The sequence below is a fragment of the Zootoca vivipara genome, chromosome 2 (genome assembly GCF_963506605.1).
Source record: "Zootoca vivipara chromosome 2, rZooViv1.1, whole genome shotgun sequence".
NCBI classification, from domain to species: Eukaryota; Metazoa; Chordata; class Lepidosauria; order Squamata; family Lacertidae; genus Zootoca; species Zootoca vivipara.
Window position 1 is genome coordinate 43,615,931 of NC_083277.1, and position 24,469 is coordinate 43,640,399.

Consider the following 24,469-nt stretch of genomic DNA (forward strand, 5'->3'; position numbering starts at 1 on the left):
TCAGGATCCTGAAGAAAGAGCAGTGCACTTCTTATTAATACCAGAACAGACCTCCCTGGAAGGATTGCATACAAGAAATGGGACAACAATTAATAAACCATCATTAAAACATATAAAAACCTATTAAAAAGGAACATAAAGCTCTCATTGCCATCATTCTCATAAAACTCCATAGTCAGTAATACTAACCTTTTTTTCCTATATATAAACATTTCAACTTAAGTGTTTTTTAATGGGCAAAATATCTGTTTTGAAAACACTGCAGACAAAACTCCTAAAGACCCACAGAAAAATACACAAATTTATATATTAAGTCCCGAAACTTACCGGAGTTGTCCTCAATTTTTAATTAAAACAATTCGGGGACATCTTTAAATTTCCCATCTTTTCAATGGCAGCGAAGTTTGTCTAAGCCAAGCTTGGTATTGCTTCAGGGACTGAAATGAGATGTGACCTTGTAAAGCCCCCAAACTTTTTTGTAGCTCAAATCAGAATTGAAATAGGAAGGAAGGTCTTGCCTAGCTCCTTGCTCAACCATTTCTGCTGCTGGTAGCAGTACAGGGAAGTCTTAATTAGTTAAAGTCTCCAGAATTTCTAGCAAAATTTAACAGCTCTCTTAGAAATGTGAAATGCAGAAATACCTTCAAGGAATGTTAAGCATTTGCCAAAGGAAGCCCCGAATAGACTTCTAGGTTTTGGCAGCTGTGTTCTAAAAAAATGACCAATGAAGTCTATCCAGCTGGTCTATTTCTTTACCCTTGCAATACACTATCAGCAGATTCAAATGGAAACATTCGGACTGGTAAATGTGTACCTTCTGAGGATAATACTAAGATCCTTGTAAGTGATCACACACACACAAACACACAGCTGAACTTTGATTATGTGCTAAATCTGTGAGGAACTGGTGCCAACTTCATTTCTCATGACTTTCCATGTGCCACCCAAAGTTTTGTTTATTACAGAGTTGCATGACATTTCATCTATGATCCATTTAGACCAGCTTTCCATTCTTGCAGTGGCCAATCAGATAGCATTGGGAAGCCTGAAAGCAGCACATGAGCACCACAACACTCTCCCCACTAGCTATTCCTGGTAACTAGTATTCAGAGGCATAGGAAGCAGAACACAGCCATCATGACTAGTAGCCATTGATAGCCTTATCCCCCATAAATAATGTCTAATCCTCTGGATAAATCTATGTAATATCTTCCCTACTATCGAAGTCAGTTTGACTGGTCTGTAGTTTCCCTGATCTCTCTCTCCCCCCCCCTTGCTTTTTGAAGATTGGGACATTTGCCTGTGTCCAGTCCTGTGATGCATCACTCATCCTTCTGCAGTTCTCAAAAAACGATAGACAGAGGTTCTAAAAATGCATTAGTATACCTAACGATGCTGTTCATCTGGCCTCAAAGACTTGAACTCATTTAAAGTAACTAGTATTATCTGACTAGTATTATCAATCTTGAACTGCAATCCTGACCCACCCACCCCCCTCCATACCAGTTGTAGAAGTGGCAAACAGTTGTCCTTTTTGGAGATGATTGAGGCAAAAATTGAGCAGTTTTATATAATCCTAGTTTAAAATCTCCACATTTTAGTATGTTTATTCATTGAAGAAAAAACAATGGAAATGAAGTCAAATTAATTTTATTTTTTCCCTCATCGAAAAAACCCCCACCATTTTTTGTGAGTTAATCTGTTATCTCCCCTTGCCTGATAACCTTTAAGCTATTTCTCCTTTAGGCAAGTGATTGGGAATGCATTTTATTGCTCTTGAAACAAAGTATTTCAGTCTGAAGAATGTAATTGGTGTGATTTACTACATTTTAAACATACAGGCAAGAGACTCCAAGATATTGCACTTAGGAATTGTAGACAAAGAAGAACTCACTGAACCTGGACAGAATTGTTTTCTTTCTGTTACAGAAGGAAAATATATTTTATCTCTCTCTAAGTGCATTTTGTTTATAATGTACTATAAAACCTAAAAGTGTCTATCATTCAGGTAATTGAAAAAGGAATGTGCGAGTAAGAACAGAGGCTATATTAACTACTGATTGCATTTAAAAGGACAGGGTTTCCAGTGTTTCTATCCTCAAATAAATTTCAACTCTTACCATGCAATCCTATACATGTCTACACAGAAATAAGTCCCATTCAGTTCAAAGGGCTAAATTTCCAGGTAAGTGGGTAAAGGATTGCAGCCTTACAGTGCAGCCCTATAGATGCCTGCTCAAAGTTCAGTGGGTTTTACTCCATGCATGTGTGTGTGTGTGTGTGTGTGTACATACATATATACATACATATTTATATGATAGATGTAGGAGGAGCCCTCGAACAGCAACAGCACCACTTAGGACTGCCACTGTAGTCTCATAGCAGGAGGAGCATCCTTGGCAGGAAAGCATGGGAAGTTTGGGTGATTCTTCCACTGAGCACCAGTTAACCAAATGAAGGCCAGCAAATTAAATGGACTAAGTTCAGAGTTCCTGGCCACAGGCCACTTCCAATGAAATTGAAGGAATCAGTTGAGCAAAAGTGTGGCATATGCAGAGGCATGAAGCAGATCTGTGGCAAGAAGCTAGACTACAACTATGACCACCAGCCACAGCGTTTCCAGGTTGTTCATACTGCAGAACAAGCCTGACCTGGAGGCCCTGTTAGGTAGGGATTATGGGAGTTGTAGTTCTAAAACATCTGGAGAGCCAAGGTTGCCTATGCCTGAGTTAGATCTTACTACATGACCTCTTCTGTCCTATTTTTATCCAATGGTTTGGTCTTGCTGCTTACCCGAACGTCATCTCCTTTTTCAGAAGAAGTAGTGCCAAAAAAAAAGTATGGGTGGTGTACAGGTTGACTGTGCACCTGACATACCTCAGGCAAAGGATTTGATTCCTGGTGCCTGCTCACAGATGTGGCTGGAAAAACTCATCATACGAGCCTTTGACAAATGACACTTTCAACTATGTAGATCAGACGGGGGCAGGTGCTTTCAGTAAAGCAACCCAGCTCCTGGTCCACAGGGGAAAGCAAGAGAGCAATCCCAGCTGAAAGAAAACTTCCTGCGGAGAAGCTTCTGGTAGGGAGTCTGTAAAGGAGATGGACAGATGATGAACACAAGAAAAGACTGTGAAAGGTTTGCCTGCGCTTTGAATTTTCAACAAGACATGCCTGTGGCAAGCTGGTCATCTGCAACAGAGCAACAAGTGGAAGTTGTTTTGTGCTTTTCATGGCAAGCTTCAACTGCACCAATACAGACCACTATCTGTACTCTTTTTTTGCTAAAGCAGCATCCGATCTGTAAGGAGCACAGCCAGGACTGTCCTGGGATGGGGGACAGTAAGTAGCCTGTGTCAGTAAGAGTGCTGGGGTTGTATTCAAAGACCTGCATTTAGGTTTCCATGAAGGCAATTACCTGATAAAAAACCAACAATATAAATAAAGCCTCTCAAAGCAACATAAACTGGTTTTAACATACGATGTTTACCATAGCACATATAGACATAAGAGATTTGTATCCTTTGCTAAGCTAATGCTTAAAACTGAGATGACGATGATGAAAGTATACCATTGTGTCTTTTCAACAGAGAGATAGTGTTTCAATTTGTAAACATTATATGTTTGACTCTTACCCTCACAAACTGCAGACTTTTAAAGACATTAAGTCTGCCAAATTATAGCCACTTATTTTGGCTTGATCTATTTTCAGCTAAGAGCCATAGAGAGGGGCTGCCAAACTTGTTTCTTTTCATTACCTGTTCTATGTCTGGCTTAAAGTTTAGATTTTAGAAAATGGAAAAAAGCTGTTTGTGAAATCACAAGGCTCTAGAGCTCTTAGTTTCCTCTTAGTATCAACGTTTATTTATTTAGTTTTGGGCTGGGTTTCAAACGGCCAAAATTGGAAACAGAGAAGGTGACTCTGAATATCATTTATCTGTATGTAAGCGAACATTCAATGTACATTTAATTTAAAAAATTGCTGTTTCCTACGAGAGGGAGATATTTTTCACATTGTTAAAACATTTTTAGAGGTCACTAGGTGGTCATGTCACCAGCAGGGAGTTCTTACTTGGCAGGCTGCATTAGCAGTTAGTAACAAATGCCTCCCAAGATTCTGCGTTCAAAAGGAGTTGCTTTGCAAGCAACAAATGCTTACAACCTGAAAACTGAAGAATAAAAAGTAGCAACGAGGGAAAAATGTTTGGAAATGTAAAACAGCATCTTTAGTGGCCAAATTGGACTGTTTGGGGAGTTGAAGATTACATGTCTACTTTAAACTTCAGTTTAGAGTTTACAGAAGCAATAATATCTTAACTACCTCACTTGGAAGTCACCATTACCAGCTATTGGACCGCTGTTAATGTGTGCTTTGCTGCATGGGCTGAGGATTGGAATATATTTTTTCCTAACTTTCGCTCCTTTGAAGTTTTCAGTGATCTTTAATAGATTCTGATTTTTTTCCTGTTTTAGTTTGGATTAATAGCTGATAACAAAAGAAACCTCAAACATGGAGCTTAAAATATGTGTGGTTTGCTTCCTTGAGAATAAATGTTGTTGTTTTTCAGAGTTCGGGGACTGCATTATATTTGCAGACAGACAAATTCAGATATTCAGAATGTCTGGAGAAGAAAGTGCTAAAAATATAGCCGAAAAATTCCTATATGCAAGATTGATGGAACATTTCTGTATGTTATTGTTGCATTGGGAATCATTCTAAGTGTGCAGTTCAATTTTCTTTGAATGCAATTGTCATTATTATGTATTAGATCAATTTTATTCTCTACCATAGGAACAAGTGATTGAAAACCATGGTTTCACCAAGGCAAAGGAAAGGGTTCTTGGCAACAAAGGAGCAAACTGGACCATTGGTCCATCTGCCTCAGTATACTGACGGGCAACAGGTCTCCAGTGTTTCAAAGAGGAGTTTTCGCCAACTCTATCTAGAGATACCCTTCAGGCACTGTGTGAATTCAGTGCTTAATCACAGATTCCAGGGCTTGCCCAAAAAGATGGAACAGCTCTGGGTGTTAATTTTTGTCTGACACAGTTTGTAGAAGATAATTCATTGACTTTTTTTGGTGTTCCATTAAGATTTAGCAACTAGCAACCACTGTGATAAAACCGGACTAGCATGTGAGCTTCTTTAACTATTGCTTCTTTCTCCTCCTTTCTCCATTCTCTCCCCTCTTATTAAAAAAAAAATGAACAAGTTTATGTTGCAATTCTGTCTGCACATACCTGGGAGTAAGTTGCTCTCTGCTTGGGATAAAGATCTGTCAACTGTCTTACAATTAAATCTGCAGCAGTGTGCAAATCCATGGCTGTTTGCTTGGCTTTCTGACTTCCCCAGACATATTTTTTTCCATTTATATACATGTACATATTATATACATAATAAATGCAACAGCCATTTATTAAGAATTGTGTTGATTCTTCCATTTAAATTATTTCAGGTAGCCATTGCTATTCTCCCACCCTTAGTGTTTAAAGGATGGAGATTCTGCTCATTTAAAGGACACCTTGAATAGTATGGCTGGTCCTGTAAGTAAAAGCACCCAGGCTGTAGGCCATGCAACACTTGACAAGTGCTCTTTTGCCTGCCTAATGCTAGCAGTCTTAATACTAATGGAAACAAGAGTGATAGAGCCTTAGGCTTGACACACCTTACCCAAGTGAACTGAGATGCATTAGTATTAAACCGAAACAAGCAAAATCCTATGTGGTGGGCCTTGTTTTACACAGCTGCTCCATTGTCTAAACTGAAAAATTCCACAGCTCAGCTCCATACTAATTTTAAGTGGGGAGAGAGAGGATCACCCCTTTGTTCAATTGCTCTGCGCTATTCAAAGGAAGACGACAAAGTGCTATTAGTTAAAGATGTGGCGTGGGGCTTGTTTGTTTGGGTTGGCTTAGTGTGGCGTACTTAAAGGCATCACAATAAAATAATAACATTAAAACCCGTAAAACTCAACATGAAACAAGCAATGTCACAACAGCCATAAACATTCTCTCACTAAAAGACCAAAGGACAAACCACTTCCAACAGGCCTGTAATAGCCTCTGAACAACCCCTTTGAAAAATGTAGGCTTTACCCTGCTTATAAAACTCCAGAAGAGACATCCATTTACACACACACACACACACACACACACACACACACACACACACACACACACTGCAGGTTAAGCTTACTGAGCTCAGATACGAGTTTCAGCAACTCATAAAGCTTAGCTGAAAGAAGGGGCAAGCGTTGCATGGCCCAAGTTTTGCTAAATAGTCCCCTTCACAGCAGCAAGAATGTAGGTAGCAAAAGAAAGAAAGAAAGCCAGCATCTGGCTACAGTCTGTGACTGGATCCACAGTCTGGCAGATTAAAAAAAAGCCCACACTTAAAATAGTTAAAATTTAATTCATTTTGTCAGAATGTTAACTAAAAGAGATAATTACATGGATCCCTGTTCAGGGGCAGGCCTAAGTAATAATGATGCCCTTGGTGAGGCCAAAATTTGGCAATGCCCCCCCCCAATATTTGTGGTGCCTTCCCAAAGACAGGTAAGGGTGATGCCAGACTTTGGGAAGGAGCCGTGGGGCTCGGTCAGGGTCTTAGACTCCCCCTGCCTCCGTCCAAAAGCTGGGCAAGCACTAGCTAGGTTTGGGGAAGGAGGGAGGAGGCCTCTAGGACTCTGTCAGAGCCCTCATGCCTCCTTCGCAAAGCCCAGTATTTGTTGGCTTGGGGAAGGCACCTCCTTGCCCCCTGCGCCATGTGTGGGGGAACCGGTTGTGCTGCCCTAAATCCATGTCTGCCCTGCTTCCAGCTCTTTGGTGTATGATATTGTGTCAACCAAACTTCAGCCATCAACTTGACAAACTTCTTTTTTGGACTGGGTAGAAACAAAAACATATTATATAAGAGAGGTGTGTGTGTGTGTGTGTGTGATATTACTGTTCATATATTTTATGAGTATACAGAACACAAGGAACAAAATGGAATGTATGTGCACCAACCAACCACAATCATCTTTCTGCTCTCCACACACCCTGCTCCCTAAATTGCCTCCCCCCTCCCCTTTCAATCATTGCAGTAGCCCTTGGGGGAGAAATCGGCCTCAAAGGCCACCAGGCTCTTTTCTTCTAGCAGCACATTAAAGAGGGAGAGATCCAATCTCCCTCCTTTGTCTTTCCTTATTGAGGCTGGAGTGCCAGTAATGCCTCACCAGGGCTCATGCTACACAGCCTCAGGTATAACTTAAATGGGAGGGGTGCTGCCCTATAAGCTTTCAGGAACCTTTCATTCATCTCAAGCATTTATTTGCACCTGTACACATTCAAGAGAGAGTAGCCCCCAGAGTTATATATTATATATGGAGAAGGGTGTGCCTTATTTAGTTACCATACAGCTTTATCACTTTTCCAGTCAAACAATTCAATAGTGAAGAATCATTCTTGTATGGCGTATTAAAGAGAAAGTTCAACAAAACCGGGAAGCCTAATATTGACTTAAAAATAATAATAATCTCCCTACGTGTGGCTACTACTGATGGCTGCACAGAAGCTCCAGGAGATGCAGAATCCAGTTTCTCTGCAATGTAATAGGATATGCCCACTGGGAGTATATTATACAGTGTTTGTATAGTATGTAGTGAATTCAAGGAATAAGTTTTGACCTAGAAGCTTTTGAATGGTTTTGGTCTGACACTCCTCATCCTTTCTCTCTTACTTATTATTGCCATGTTAAAAGGGCAACAGAGTTAAATAATAATAATAATAATAATAAAAATAATAATAATAATAATAATCCACCCATTTGGCTGGGTTTCCCCACCTACTCTGGGCGGCTTCCAACAAAATATTAAAATACAATAGTCTATTAAACATTAAAAGCTTCCCTAAACAGGGCTGCGAATAATGCAATCTGTGGGCCCCATGTAGCAATAGTTCTCTGTTTTCTCCCAAGTACATGCACTCAGGAGGCTCAGCTGAAATGCCTTGTTTGTGGTGGACTTGTACTTAAAGAACGTGAGGTCTGGAGGGTCACAACATGAGTGGGCCTTTTCTGTAGTGGCTTCCCCTTCTGTGGAATTCTTTCCCCAGGGAGCTTCTCCTGGCGCCTTCATTATATATATTTTAGGCGCTAGTCAAAAAAGTTCCTTTGGCTGATTAATATTCTACAATCTTTTAAATGTGTCTTTGGGAAGGGGGGTATTGTTTTGTTGTTTTTGTTTTAATTTACCCATTTTTTCCTCTTGTATTTCATTCTTTGATCTGCCTTGAGATCTTGTGATGAAAGGCAAGATAATAAACAAACAAACAAACAAACTTGATTATTCATTTGAGAAAAGAACCCCACTTCTCACTTACATTCTAAGGTACTGCCTCTAATTTTTTTGCAAATATACACGAATGGCTATAGGCAACAATTCTCTAACGTATTTCATCAGACATTGGCATTTGAGATGTACTGTAGTAAGATTTGCCTTACCAATTGGCAAAGTGCTACAGGAGGCTAAGCTATCCCACAGTAAGAGTGTTCAGCCTTGGATATTTTAGTTATCGCTACGGACTCCATATTTCGTATCCTTTTCTAATACACTTTCTATTCTTTCTGTGAAGTATGGTCCTCTTTCCAGTTCTTTACCCGTGTATGAGTCACCCTGCCTTATTTCTGTTAATATTGCACTTTTGCACATGCTCTGTTTGTTGACAATCACCTTTGTGCTGTTGCTAGAATTAGTTCCACCATTAAGCTTTGGTGTTTTTGGAACACCCCTTGTTTTGTTTTGGGAACATTGTTGTTGTTGTTGTTTAGTCATTTAGTCGTGTCCAACTCTTCGTGACCCCATGGACCATAGCACACTAAGCATTCCTGTCTTCCACTTCCTCCCGCAGTTTGGTCAAACTCATGTTCGTAGCTTCAAGAACACTGTCCAGCCATCTCGTCCTCTGTTGTCCCCTTCTCCTAGTGCCCTTCATCTTTCCCAACATCAGGGTCTTTTCCAGGGAGTCTTCTCTTCTTATGAGGTGGCCAAAGTATTGGAGCCTCAGCTTCAGGGTCTGTCCTTCCAGTGAGCACTCAGGGCTGATTTCCTTCAGAATGGATAAGTTTGATCTTCTTGCAGTCCATGGGACTCTCAAGAGTCTCCTCCAGCACCATAATTCAAAAGCATAAATTCTTCGGCAATCAGCCTTCTTTATGGTCCAGCTCTCACTTCCATACATTGGAGTGTTTTAAAGGTTGCTTGCTCCACTTTGGGAGAAATATCTTGTCTCCTCCATTACTTGTGCCATAAGGACGCCAAAAAACACCTACCCTTGTTTATATTCCTAGGTTATTCATATAACTAGCCTTGAAGATTGGTCATGTGATTCCAGGTTCAGGTGCAGCTCAGTTAATAAGTTTTGGCTTCATTCACACCTGTCTCCATATTCAGTGCAGGTGGCTAGCATTTTCCAGCTCGTGTGGGCACAGTACATTTACAGGTTAGAATCATAAAATTGTAGAGTTGGAAGGTGTCCCAAGGGTCATCTAATCCATTTCAGATAATCTGATCTAAATCAAGAAAGCATATTAAACTTAAGAATTAGAGATAGCCATAACTCAAGGCTGGAACTGGTCCTTTCCTTCAGTGCAAGGGAACCTATGTACATTTGAACTTTAATTTGTCTCTATTTACCCCCACCAGCAGTCCCCCACTTTCCTCACATTCTGTATTATCAATTTGTTTGGAGAACAATGGGCTCATTCATAAACTGAGTTGTAGTTTGACATGAAAGTTATACATTCATTGCTACAGTTCTGAAGGCTATTGTTATAGGGTTGGCATACCTAGAAAATATGGGTTTCAGGTATATTGGATCTGAATTATGAACATATGAACTTTGTATCCATAGCATTTGCTTGCATGTTTGACAAGAGAACCAGACACAAAACAGTAAAGCAATTTATCACTCATTAAAGCTCTTCACATAATTGTGAAAGCAGCCCTTGAATCTATAGGTGCTGTTCTTATCATCACTCTTTCCTTTGGGCCATTGCAGTGTTATTTAAGACAGAAACTGCTATCTCTGCTCACCTGCTCACCACTCAATACTGAGAAAACTCTCCATGATAAACATGTCTCAAATCTGCCATGATTCCCCACCACTACCACCTGAATGGTTTTATTGGTTCAGTGGGCTAAACTCTTTTGCAAAACTCAATTTTGGTGATTTCAGTTTACTTCAGTATTTGGTGAGGTTTATTAAGTTTATTGTATTAATAAGGGCTAATTGTAAACTGAATAATATTAACAATTTATTACTTATACCCTGCCCGTGTGACTGGTTGCCCCAGCCACACTGGGGGGGGTGCAAAAGAGAATGTCTTCTCTTTTCGTGCTGAGGCATACAGTAAATAATATTTTATGATTGATAGCAAATTCATTCAATGCATACCTTTTAGTTTCAGCTGCCAAAAGTGGAGCTTTTTTCTTTTAAAAAAGTGATTTTATTTTTATTGCATCTTCAGTCTTAAGTTATGACTGCAATGTTTTTCAGCACTCTGACTAGGTAAGAGCAAAATTCAGATGGTGGGGAGGGGAGGGACAGAATTCCATGAATTTTCAGACACAAAAATATTTCTGATTTTGCAAGTTTCCTTTATATTTCTTCCTGATACTATGGACAGGAAGGTTAAGCATATGTAGATTATAACTGAAAAAAACTAATTGTTATGTCTATTAGACAGTATCCGTAAGAGCATCATAAATAGTTTCCTGTTCTCTTTGTGCTTGACTACACAACCAAATTAGCCAGTAGAAAGTATTAATAGATGAGCTTAGTCTACTGTGCAATCATAGCATTTTTTCACAGTTACAGTTCAGAAAGACGCATTTCCTTGTGCCTATTTTGGTCTACTTGAGACTAGCACCATTCTAATCACTCATCTTGGTTTGTGATCAACCCCCCTTCCCCCCAGATCTTTACATCTGCCTTTTGTAAAAGCTGCTTTCTTAGTCTGTAACAAATTTGGGAAACATTTACCCACCAAAGAAGATCAATGAGTAAGCTGCCCTACTCAAATTTGAATCATATGACTTGCATGCTCCTGGAAATGCCTGCAGCCACTCCTTTAACAAGGAAGTCATAATTAGTCAACATGGAGCTGGTATCTGACTCTTTTCATGCCTATCTTTAAAGTACTAATTAAGGAAATATTTGTGGGCTGTTGTCTGAACTCCTCCTCTCCTTGATTCTTGAAATAACTTGGATCTGTTCCATATTTTCCTCACCTCCCAGCAATGTTCTTCCTTCAGATCTGTTGCCTTTTTGACACTATTTATCTTTTAAATTAAACTAGGACAGTTAGGCCAAGAAGTACACTTGATAGTGATTTTGTTTCGGTAGCACCTCTATTAGTACCTCATCACTCTGAGACACAAAGGTATTTCAAATCTGGCCAGTTGTTTGGCTTTAAGGGCTTTTTGTGCACCCAGGCTCAGTAAACCCGAGGTTGCTGGGTGTGAAAGGTAGAAATGAAGACAAGACAGCATATTGGGATCAAAATGGCCACCATTTTTTTAAATTGCAGATGCAAGTAGGCTTGGGCATAGGCACTGGATATGGATTCTGAATCAACTTGCCCGTCTGCTGGTTGATTAAGCCTTCAGAGTCAATCCTGGATTTAAGGATCACCCTATGACATGAATCAAATCTGGGCAATCCTTCCAGGAGGCCATTTGGGAAGTTCTGTGGCATTCAGGCAAAACCTTTCCCTGGATCCCTTTACCTGGGTACCCTGATACTTTTCCATCAACAAGTTGTGACAGTTGCTATGAAGTAGGTGAAACCTCCAGACACACCTCATTTTGTCTGCAGGCGATTTCCCCCCTGGCCTAGAATATGGTGACCAAAATGCTTCATAGCAGGGTATTAGGACCACCCTGCCCACTCATCCCGGCAGGACCAAAATTATAGGGTGGGGCGTCTGATACCACCTGCGCTGACTGAGAACTTTCATGCTGGCTTGGAAAAGTTTTCATGCTGCAGCTCAGCAAAGCAAATTTCTGATGGATAATTAGGACATCTGTACAGCATATTAGGAAATTTGAACCGTGATGTGCTTTAAATATCATATCATATAGTAAGTAATTAACATAAGATTCTGAAAAGCATGATGTGGAGTTTCTGCCTATGGCTCTTTACTTCTTCAGACAACAACATTGTTAGATTCTGACTGACATTTTTTTGCATCAGAACAAGTTTTTCTTCTCTTTGACAATTCTTAATAGGTTCTTAAAATACTAAATATTATATTGTTATTTATTTTATAATTACAGCATGGATTTATTAGTTCCTTGTATTTTGATTATAAAAGTTTTGTCTTAAAATCTGTCATCCCACCCCATCCATGTCCAGAAAAACTGATTACATACATTATTATCATTGTCTCTCACTCTTCTTGCCCGCATTTTCAAAATACAGAGATATGTGGTCACTTGACTGAGGGCCTTACCATACCGTAGTTGCCGTTGGATCAAAGTTTTTATGACTTCATTTGGAGTTGATTGTCTGAACTATTGGTCCCAAGTCACTGTTACTAGAGTGTGTGCAGTGTTCCTTTCTACAGTAATGGTGGTTTGTGCCTGAATTCAGAAAAGTTCAGTGGCTTGTCTTCAAGTCTAGCCTGTAAATGTCTGAGGTATGAACATGCATGGAATAACATCATGGAAGTTAGATGAGAGGAACTGTGTGTGTCTGTGTGTGCTACAGCTTGTCTTGAACTCCCTACACTACCTGCCATATATATCCTCTAAAACTCAATAGCTCACAAACTGACCGCTTGTACCAGTCAGAGTGAGTGGCGCAAAATAGACATCTCAGAAATGATGCCCATTAACCCCAACACCTTCCACACAGAAAGTGAGATTATGCTTTTACGCATGCTGCACCAAAGTAAATACTGTACTGAAGATCTTTTCTGGATCTTTCACAAATGTTGGATTTTTTGTGGTAGCAGGAAAAAAATGTATTTTGAGTACATTATTCTGGAGTAGTAGCTGAATAATGACAATGTCATATGGTGACATGCCCCCAAAAATCTGAAAACCCCCAGCAACTATATCACTATAAAAGTTAAGTGCAGAAAGGCCCTGAGTTCAACAGAGAGAAGTCATTCTGGAGTTCAAGGGAAGAAGTGAAGACACCTTACCTATTCCTCATCTATATAGTCCTTGGCTTCCTTTTGTTGTGGTCTGTTTGACATTTCCATCCTGGAAAGTAATTTAGTTTCTGGACAAAGGTAGTCAGTATTTGGTTTGTTCACAAGGATAATCCTGGCAAATATATAACTCAAAGCTTTATGGAAAATCAATATTAGGCTTGCATTCTACAATAATATATTTCAGAATATTCTTACACCCTGATTTTGAGTTATTTAAAAAAATATTGGTTAGAAAAACAAGAATAATTTCCATGCAAGGCTTATAAATTTAAGTGAGCTTCAAAATGGGTTGAATACTATGCTCAAGGGATCAAACCATGCTTTCTACAAACAACTTTTATCTTGGTCTTTTACATACCTAATACAATGGTGAAAGACAAGTAGCCTGACAATGACAGATTGCCTATAGTATTGGTTCATCCTGTTTGGCTTAGCTGGACTTTGAGCAGAGCTATGTTCCACACAAACAAAACCTTTGTATTCACATGTAATTGGATTCACCCTCCAGTATTTCTGATCCTTTGTGTTTTTAATTTTTTTGTTTAGCATCCACTAGGTTGAAGCAGTTAAACTTATATTGCATCTCTACAAAATGCAAAATGGCTGCCCACACAGGGAAGGGTTTGGTTCTGAAGTTTTAAATTTAAACAGAGATACTGAGATTTAAAATGTTTTATGGAAAGTGTTTGCAATGTACAGTTAAGTCAAGTGCTTTCATGATTGCCATACACAACAATGAAAAAAATAAATAAATTATGCCTTCTTATCTGGCTTCTTATGAATCTAAAGCAGAATACAGCCATTTTAAATTATAGTCTTCAGTGTCTATCTGGCTACTTTGTGTGAATGATTTGATGATCACATAGAGGCAGAGGAGCCATCTTCTAAAAAAAACATTGAGGAGGGGCCAACATCACATCCTGATATCAGACACACAATGTTATGCAATGTCTTGATGTCACTCCGCACCCAGCTCTGTGTTCGCCCTAAACAATGGGGGCCCACGGCCCTCTAAAAGATAACAACCATTGAGCCTCGTCCCCCTGGAGTTGACGCGCATGCATAGGGGACAGAATTTGAAGTGCAAATTTGTCAGGTGTATATGGGTCGGTTGATTGACTGGATATTTCTTGAAGTATAAAGAGCCAGTACTAATTTCATAACTGACGTCAAATTACATGTGACACACGGTTGTGTGTAATGCTTCTGTGTTGATTCAACAATTTGCATGCCACTTAGCATATGGTGGCAGTCAGCGATCTGGAATAAAGACTGGCAGGTGAAGAAGTGTTTTGGCCTTTCATCCTGTGTTATTTTTCTGCTCACTGCTCACCCCACAAACCTCTCTTCTTTCTGCAAGGAAAATATACAAGGGTGTGTATGTTTTTCTCAATGGCTCAATGGGCATTGTGGTCCTGATGAGAACCCTCCCAACCCTGAAATTGCTATCAGGTCCTGAACGGAAGGGTCCATTGGTGCTGCCCTCTAAGAGTGGCATGAGGTTTTCAGGACAGTTTTCATGGGGGGCCATGATTTGAGAGGAAAGGGTTAACCACTTCCCCATGTGCTACAGTCTCAATCCCGGCTGCTATTTAAGTTTATAAAAGAAGACAAATTACTTGCAATCATGCAGTTAATATCATACCTACTTTGGTCCTTTGATTAGAACTGAAGAAGGTTTTAAACATTCAACTCACTTTTTTAAAAAAACACATTTAATGCCGTCAGTTGCTGAATGCTCTCCCAGTATATATCACTTTCTATTGCCTATTTAAAAGCCTGCACTTTTAATCATGAGGGAACTGAAGGACGCATGTGTGGAAAGGGCGGGGGAGGAGTGGAAACATGCATGTTGCTTTTACACATCACATCATCCCCACTGGTGCTAATGCAATTTAGCTCAACATGGCAGTATATCAACAAATAAAGCCACAGTCCCATACTGCAACAGGTCCTGCTGTGTAAAAGTAACATTGGAAACTGGAACACAAGCGCTAGCACTATAACCAGGAAAGCTAGCGCCTTGCACCCCACACCTGAATGCAGCCTGTAGCTCATATTGGTCAACTTCTTCACATAAAACTAGAATTTTGGACTGCTATCTGTGAAGTTATTATGTATTAGGCTCTTACGCAAATTATAAATACCAGCCACTGATTCAGTTATGGCTGCATGGATTAAAAAATTTAACTGTAGATAATGGTCCTTTGTGATATTTCCTTAAAGGTACATGTGCAACCGTCGTGGATTAATAGCATGTTTGAACTTATCTTTTTCCCCCTTCTTGGGGTGAAAGAAAGAAGTTGTTTCAAATAGGATCTCTCATCACTGTCTCTCTGACATTACCTCCTATTGAACTTAAAGTTGAATACTTGGGGTCAGAAGGGAAAGAAAACAACAATTATAGAGACAGGTTGATTGAGCGGTTTCTTTTCCATTCAGTTATGATTGGAACATGAAGAGTGGGGTGTATATTGTTAGTTCAAACATTTTCAATTACAGTGTTTTAATTGCATTTTTGTGTCCTTACACAAAATGCATTCCATAGTAATGGATGTAAGAATTACAGTACAGGTTGTTGCTCTTGCTTTTCGTATTTGTTATCATCTGAAATCGTAATTTTATATTACTTCATTTATCTACTTTTATAACAGTTATGGACAGTTCCTATTAATAAAGCTGGGAATATTGTTCTCCTACTAATGTAGGTGAGGGAGTGAAACAGAAGTGTTTACATTATTCCCTTTTAAATAGACTGTGATGTGGCAAGGCAATTTTTAAAAAAAGATTTCTAGGAGACTTATTAAAATGATTAATCTGTTCAACAGCAATCAAAAGAGAGCATTTGCTAGTGTTTAATTCTTAACGGGTTTTTTTTTTAGTGTAGCTAAAACAATTTGTGTGTGTGTGTTTTATTCATTCCACCTCTACAAATTAAAATACATATACTCTTTTTGACATTGTTTAGACTGTGGATCTCTTGAACACACATGTATGTGCTTCTTCTTACACAGAAGCACACCCCTTCACATACCGTATTTCTTATATGTGTACTAAATGAATTTAGAATGTATGCATATGTGCATTTGCAGATGGTTTCGCTTTCAGTATCAAATTAGTGCTTGAGGGGCAGCCATGTTGGTTTTTGGACTCATTGATCAGTGACACCTTGCGCTTCTCCAAGTCACTCTTCCAAGCGCCCTTGTCCTGATGATCACCTTCATCTGACCATCTGTGGCAGATTTGAAGCACCCAGTCTACATCAGCCCAGCCTTTCCCTTCAACCCTGTTCCACCTGAGGGTCTAACAGAGGCATAGGCAAACTCAGCCCTCCAGATGTTTTAGGACTACAATTCCCATCATCCCTAGGTAACAGGACCAGTGGTCAGGGATGATGGGAGTTGTAGTCCCAAAACATCTGGAGGCCGAGTTTGCCTATGCCTGGTCTAACACACTCAGAAGGTGATGCCTTTTTGATTATTCCAGAGCAGGAAGCCCCTACCCGCCCATTGGAAACATATCCCCAAATGGTGCTTGCTTCGGTTTGATCGAAATTTTTCTTCCTCTTCTATGACGGGGAATTGAGATAGATAGAGTTCCTTTATGCCCTTTTGCCCCACTGAAGAATTCTGTTTCACTGCTGCTATCCCAGGATAATAAACATCATTTGAGATGTTTACATGGAATGTTTAATATATATGTCTTCCAGAGTGGCCATCTCCTGTATAATGCTTCTGCCCAATTTTCTGCTTAATAATTTACAGTGCTAAAGAGATTCCATCACTGTGTGTTGAATATTAATTTTCTTTTAAGGGGTTTTCTCCTTTGCCTCCTATTTTCCTGTTCAAAGGTGCATGTAGGCTGCTTCTACCGAGAGTTGATAGGCTCAGAAAATGTGAGAATTTCATTATTTCCCCTCAAGTGGAGCTGATTTATTTGTGAGCAGAATTTAGGGGAGAGAAGGACTGGGAGTGTATTCGTTTTGAATTCAGGTGGAATTTTAAATCCGAGAGAAGTTACCCTTTCCACTGTGGAAGGGTAATAAGCCCCACAATATTTATTTTACTTTAAAGGGGTGAAGCCAATAGGGAGAAGGAATGTGGTTTGAGGAAGAAAGGGAGGGGACAAAGAGCCCACTGATACTTGTGACAAAGGCCCCCAGAGACCTGCACAGGACTCCACCACTAATCACTATTAAAGAAACAAACTGAGTGGTCCAGGCAATATGGGTTTGCTGGGTAGCCTGTGTATATTTCTATGTAAACTAACCACTTTGCTGTTCTGTAATGAGAATCCGTGATATTGCCACAATTTCCCTCATATTCCCATCAATATTTTTCTCTTATGTTTTGTGCCCACTTAATTATGAAATATTTCACATGTTCAAATTTTCTATAATGTATCAAAAGCAGAGGATATATTTTCATAGCTGCCACGTTCTCGTGAGGAAGCCTATTCAGCATAAGGGAATTTCCCTTAAAAAAAGGGAGAACTTGGCAGCTATGTATATTTTTGATAAAAAATATGTGCATTCTTTATTATTAGTTTTATAAAATATAGGTACTAATTTCATTATTGAGAGGAGACATAAAAATGTGCAAAATTGATCCTGTAGGGATCTAGGGTTATGCTGTACGGTGGTTTCAATAATGTTCTATTAACTATTCCACAAGAACAGATATGTTAGCCCAAACTTTGGGGTCCTTTCTGGAGACATAATCTCATATAGGCTTGGTATTGTAAGCAGCATTCTTCTGGCATGTAGTTATATCCACTTTAAAATATATAACAGGACCTGATAGTGGTAGCTAACTGGATGAGGAGACATAAACTGCTTTTGAACTGACACTATAATATCATGGTAGTTTTCAGCCTTTTTAGTCCTGAGGCTCACCTTTAACTTTAACATGATTTTAGGTACCCATTTCTTATTTTTTCCTTTTTAACCATCTATTTGTATGGTGGTAGTGCTGCTGTCGTGACCCACCTTAGATCAGGCTGTGACTTGGTTTTGGGTCCTGACAGACCAATTTGAAGACCAATAGGATCACCCGCCATGGGTAGGTTTAGTCATTTCTGTATAATGAAGTCCCCAGTTTGAGTTTTATCCTGATCCCACAACTGCTCTAAATATCTTGTTTCAGTTTGGTCCTGTCAGTTTCATCCAAGCCACTGTGGAATGTCATGGAGCAAGGTTAATAATGATAATAATAATAATAATAATAATAATAATAATAATAATAATAATAATTGCCTGAATGCCGTACATATGACAGTTTAATTTAATTTTAGCTTTTATATAGAGAAGACGTATGATACCATCATATGCTAAAATTATTAGGTCCCATCATGTTTAGATATTTGAGTTGTTGATTGGTCAGATTGAACAAAAAAAAAGCTTACACATGAGATTTTGGAACTCTTTTAGGCACCCCAATACCACATTCCAAGTAATGAAATGAACCTTTCTGCAATTTAATTGTTGCAGTCTATGAAAATTAGCAATATTTGGACTCTTTGAGTTCATTAGATTTAGCTTGCAGTCATTGAAGTCCGGGCTATTGTCTGAATCAAACAGGTTCAAAATTGATCATAAGCAGTACTGTACATAGAATTGAACCTAGAAAATTTGGGCGGGTACATTGTATGCAGAATAAGACATGCATAATGTATTAATGTTGCCTCTTTTGCTTCAGAGGCACTAAAATATTCAATTAAAAGCATATGTTTTCCAAGGGTTTTCATTATTATTTTTTAATCTAATCAGACAGGAAGCACTCCTTGCTGCCATCAGCGAAAAAGATGCAAATATTGCCTTGCTTGAACTGTCTGCTTCAAAGAAAAAGAAAACTCAAGAAGAAGTGATGGCTTTGAAAAGAGAAAAAGACAGATTAGTCCATCAGTTAAAACAACAGGTTGGAAAACACTTTTTCCTTATCATTCTTTATGGGGATTTGCAATTATTTTTCCCTGCTTTCTTCTAACATGAAACTAAGTCTTTAAACCAAGCCTGCCTGTGACAGCTGGAAAGAAAGGTAGGATAAGGATACATATTGCCTTACTACTATTTTATTGTTGTTTAGTATTCAGTTGCATGTCGGTTTGGCTTGTCCAATATGTTCTGCGGTCATGTCCTGCTTCCCTTTTTCCATCGAGGCTACCACTTAACTGATTACACAACAACAGAAAGCATCATACTGAGATATGTTCCTTCTCTTGAACCCTACTAACCCTTTATGTTTAGTTCCCATTTTGTATATTGTTGTATTCTGTGCTTCTTTTGGGATGGTACTTCCCGCTATGGAATACCGTCACCTCTTCTTTTTGCTGCACATGGCAGCCATTTTGTGTTGGCACCCATGCCACTTTTATCATGATATGAATACTAGAACCTCATTTTTTTTGCTGTGTTATAGTTGCTTGTTAGCTTTCTGCAAGGTTATCTGGAAGTTACAAATGGATCTCAGCAGAAACTGAACTATAATTTGCTTCTGTTCTGAAGTGCAAATTGTATGAATGCTAGGTTGTATATTCTAAATATATGTTTTATCTGAAAATAATTATTAAATTGCATTCCTTTTTACTGATATGGGAAAATTGCCATAGAATACATCCTATAATAAAGTGTGGGGTCGTGGTTGGGACTTATTATTTGGATCAAATTCAAATCATTACTCAGGCAAGGAGCTCACTGGGTTACCTTGCGCCAGCCACCATCTCTCAAACTTACCTATCTTTCATTTTTGGTGGGACAATAAAATAGATAGGTGTGCCTGAATGCCTTGAAATGAAGGTGGAATTAAAAAAATGGAATGAATGAATGAATGATTAAATATGCATATACAACAACCAACAGACTACAGTAAACTATTTTAGCTGGGGCAATCTTTTTATGTCACTATTAAGTTTATAATAGTTAGGTCCATGCATTAAGGAAAGAGAAGCATAATCAGATAACCTAGATGCTAAAGCTGTGTTGTGTGTAGTAGGAATGCATTGTCAAACCTTTTTCTCCTGTGGAAACCCTGGGGAAGGTAGATGAGAAAAAGAGATGCTTTAGAACGAGCCTTTATTGGATGTTTTCCACTGTGTGACAGTATCAGCCTTGATTTTTGTTACTGTTACTTGCAAAGTAGGAAAACATCCCTGGCCATACCAGTCTCACCCAACCCTTTGCAAGTAACCAGCTTGCCCTTCAGAATTCAGTCATTCGTAGATGAGCATGCCATGTAAGCATTGTATTGGATCCCTCCCAACATATCAATGTGATGGTTCTTTTCCTTGAATCATGCATTGTATGGTGTAGCTTTCTACCCCTTAAGCAACAGGATGCAAAACTGTTGCTTCTTCCCTGATCTTCCTATAGTTCTGACCTCATGCGCCTAATCATTACAGCTTCTTCCCACAGGTCTATAGACATAGGAAACAGCCCCAGAGCATGAACATACCACCCATTTGTGATGCTGACTTCATCACAGACAATGGTGCCAAGTACCTGGGTTCCAGTCATGATGCACCTGTGCCTCAGGTCAGTCAGCTGGATAGGAGACATTGTACCCAAACGTTGTAAGCCCAGTAGGTCCATCAACACCTTTCTCTTACTTTTACAAATTGATTTCTGGATTCTCTGTAGCCACAGCTGAGTGGCAGGGACTCGAACACTGTTCTCTTTATTTTCTAGGTAATACCAGATACGTTCAACTTATGTCAGATAACTTCCCTCTTTTCTCTTTCTTCACCTCTTCCTTGGGGGCAAATACAGATGGATTTTAAAAGTCATTCCCCAACATTCTGCTATGCTATAACATGACCAATAATACAGCACAAGGATGGGTCTATAAACATATAAAGGGAAAAGGTACACTTTAGGGCCACCAGGGGGTTTGCTCTGCCCCCAGTATGTCTTAGAGTGTACCCCTTTAGTTCCTCTCATTTGACCCTATAGGGCAGGGGGGGAGATCCACATCAAGCTGACAGGCCATGCCTCATACTCCCTATAGACAACATTTGACTGGTGATGTCAGGTCATGTAGCACTTTGAAAGCCCCAACTATCAGGTGATTGTGCCCTTGCAAATAGCCCTACACCGTGCTTGGAAGCCCCATCTATCAGCTGGTCATTGAGACTTCAAAGCACTGCCTAGAGCAGGCATCCCCAAACTGCAGCCCTCCAGATGTTTGGGCCTACAACTCCCATGATCCTAGCTAACAGGACCAGTGGTCGGGGAAGATGGGAATTGTAGCCCAAAACATCTGGGGGGGCGAAGTTTGGGGGTGCCTGGCCTAGAAGTATTTGCAAAGGGCTTGCCATTTGAAGTGCAAGCAATCAGCTGATTTTTGGTGCTTCATCAGCCCAGCTCAGTTGATCATTGGCATTTCAGAAGCATTCTCATCATTTCAGATGCAGTACTTCTGAAACCTTGTTGATCAACTGATCGAAGGTGCTTCAGCAGCCCATTTTGCCCCACCCAAGCTATCTTTTACCTGTTCACACCTGACATCTTATATGATGCCAGGTGACTGGCAAGAGGGCATGGCATGGTCAAAATGGCCTGGTGGGCCTAATTAGATCCATGGTCTGGAGTGCTACTCTTGCAAACACTGTTGTGTTGAAGGAAACAAATTGATCAATGCCCCTGGCATTGGGTTGCTTGGCCTTTGGTGAAACAAATTACAATTGCTTTTCACTGAAATAACATAGTATCTTCATTTCATACAACATTTCTTTGGAACGTATTAAGAGACACAAATAGTGACAACTATTAACATGTAAATAGGTTTCACAACACTTTTATTGGTTTCAATTTTAATATGATTTTGTTCTATTTGAATTTATTGGATTATTTTTATGAATCATGTTTGTTGCTGATGCACCTCAAGAAATGTGACCGAGAGTTTGTAGCAAAAAAGAATCATGTATTTTCCTGTGATCTATATGTTCATTTCATTATATTTTCTAGTTATATGCTAGGCAAGAAAAAAGACAGAGCACCATTTTTTTTTGTAATAAGGGGAAGAGGCTCAAATCAAGGCATTTCTAAATATATAGATGCCTTACAAATCAGCTAGATTGGGATTTTTCCCAGCCAGTTCTTTGTAAAGCTTATAACAGCTGGGTTGTGTGTATTGTACAGAGTTATATTGTATGCCTTTTAAATTCATTAGTACATTTATATCTCACCTTGGGATATTTATATCATGGAACTCAAGTCAGTGTACAAGGGGTTGCCAAGCAGACCTCCCTATCTTGTCTGGCTGCAAATTCAGTGGGATGTGTGTGTGAAAAATGCAGCTCAGAAACCGTTTGGCTTCCTAAAATTGTTTGAAAACTGGAGGAGTTACTTCTGGGTTTTTGACGTTCAGGAGCCAAAACGTTCCAAAATGGAGGCGTTCAGGAACCAAGGTTTGACTGTCTCTATGATGTTAAATTGTTTGAATTACTATTGAAATGGAATGGTGCATTTTTATTTGGAAGAAAATAGAGGCTTTCAAACTTCAAACCTATACTCTCTTTCCTTGGAGTAATGTTCATTGAACTAAATGGCATTAACTTCTGAGAAGACATGTATAGCATTATGCTTCAAATCACAAGCTCTGGCTGTATGTTGTCTTATCAGCCTTAGAAGACAACACTGCTTTCTATGGTATGCTTTCTGTATTATGTTTTGCTTCATATGTTTATCGGATATAGTATGAAATATATATTATATATTAAAATAGTCCTAAGATTCAGATAGTCAATGCTATTAAACTTTGTGGATTAACCCAATATAACAAATTGTCTCATAGAGCTCTGTTGGGATTGGCTTAATGCCAAGGGCACTGATTGCATCAGAATGCGTAATGTATCACAGACGTATACTGAGATTGAATTGCCAAAACTCAAATATATCCAGGTTTGCTTCAGACATAGATAACGATAAAACATTCTAAACAATCTGGCTGACTCCTCAAGCTTCCTACTTCAGGTGAAGACTAATTGGCTCTCTCTGTAATGTTTCCATGTGACATTTTCAAAGAATGTTGAAGGTTAAACTCTTCCTGAAATGGCTAAGAACTTTTATTATTCAAGTAATGTTGCCAGGCCCAGGCCCCAATGATGGATATATACACGAGGAAGACAATTGTCCACAGAGAGGGAGCTTTGTGTTCACTTTCCTATGCTGTCATTTCTGCTGTCAGACAAGTCTCTTGGCAATTCGATTTAAAATCTGAGTTTTCTGTCCAGTAGTGGAAATTGCTCCATAGAAAAGAGCATGCCATGCTCTTTCTGTGTGCTCAAAGCATAGTTATTTCTCATCCCTTATTTGGTTTATGCTTCCCAACAGCTCCACATACTGTGGCAATTACTTAAAAGAAAGAAATCTCAGGGTGTGTATGGTCTTCAGCTGCAGGTCTTAAACATTAACATTCGTAGTTTAAAGTTTTTTTCTGCAAATGTTTCACCCATTGGATAAAAAGGTTTATTGCTTGGGTTACATATTAATGGAAGGACTTATGTCTGTGTGATGGAACTTCCTCTCTCCCCGGTCCCCTCAAATCTGCTCCAGAGGCTTGGGAAACGTAAGGGTAAACTACAGAGAGAGGAAGTCCTGTTGTACAGGCAGAAGTCATTACACTAATGGCATGACCTTGTAGGATACATCACTTTATCATGGGCTGGATTTAATTAAACCAATGTGCTAACAGTAGCTAGTGTAAGGACTCCCACTAGCAGAATGGGGCTTTCTCCCCATTCCCTTGTCCTCCTGCTGTGAACCCCAAATACTTTCCCCACATCCACTTTATGACATTGGGGAAAACCCCAGAACAGCATGTGAGAGGAAGAGTAGGGAGATTGTTCCACCTGGGAAGCAGAAATGCTTGCAATGAAGAAACTATCTGAATAGCATGATGTTGCATCCTGCCCCATATTTTTAATCTGCCCTTCCTCAAAGGAACTCAGGGCAGCATACATGGGCTACCTTATCCCCATTTCATCCTAGCAACAAACCTTTTAGGTAGGCTAGGCTGAGAAATATGGACTGGGTCTAACTTCACAACTGTGCACATGCAGGGATTGTAACCCAAGTCACTTCTGTCTGGTAATGCCCTTTGGACATTGTTGCAAGTTGTAGGATAGCAGGCAGTGAAAAGGGAGTGGATATAGCAGCGAAGTCATTCCATGCTGCAGGTGTTGTTGATGCTACTGCTGAAATAGTTTAGCAGTTGAGGGAAGCTGCAAAGGAATTAAAAGCCTTAACATCCAGATCCTAAGCATGCTTCCTTG

At 39.5% G+C, this 24,469-nt stretch overlaps 1 protein-coding gene across 1 annotated transcript in view; it reads left to right on the top strand.

The window, feature by feature from the left end:
* Positions 1–24,469, top strand: part of ERC2 (ELKS/RAB6-interacting/CAST family member 2) — a 361,357-nt gene that overhangs the window by 324,976 nt on the left and 11,912 nt on the right. The window contains exon 14 of the mRNA XM_060271028.1: positions 18,969–19,116. Coding sequence (XP_060127011.1) covers positions 18,969–19,116 — 148 coding nt within the window. The remainder of the gene's footprint in view (positions 1–18,968; positions 19,117–24,469) is intronic.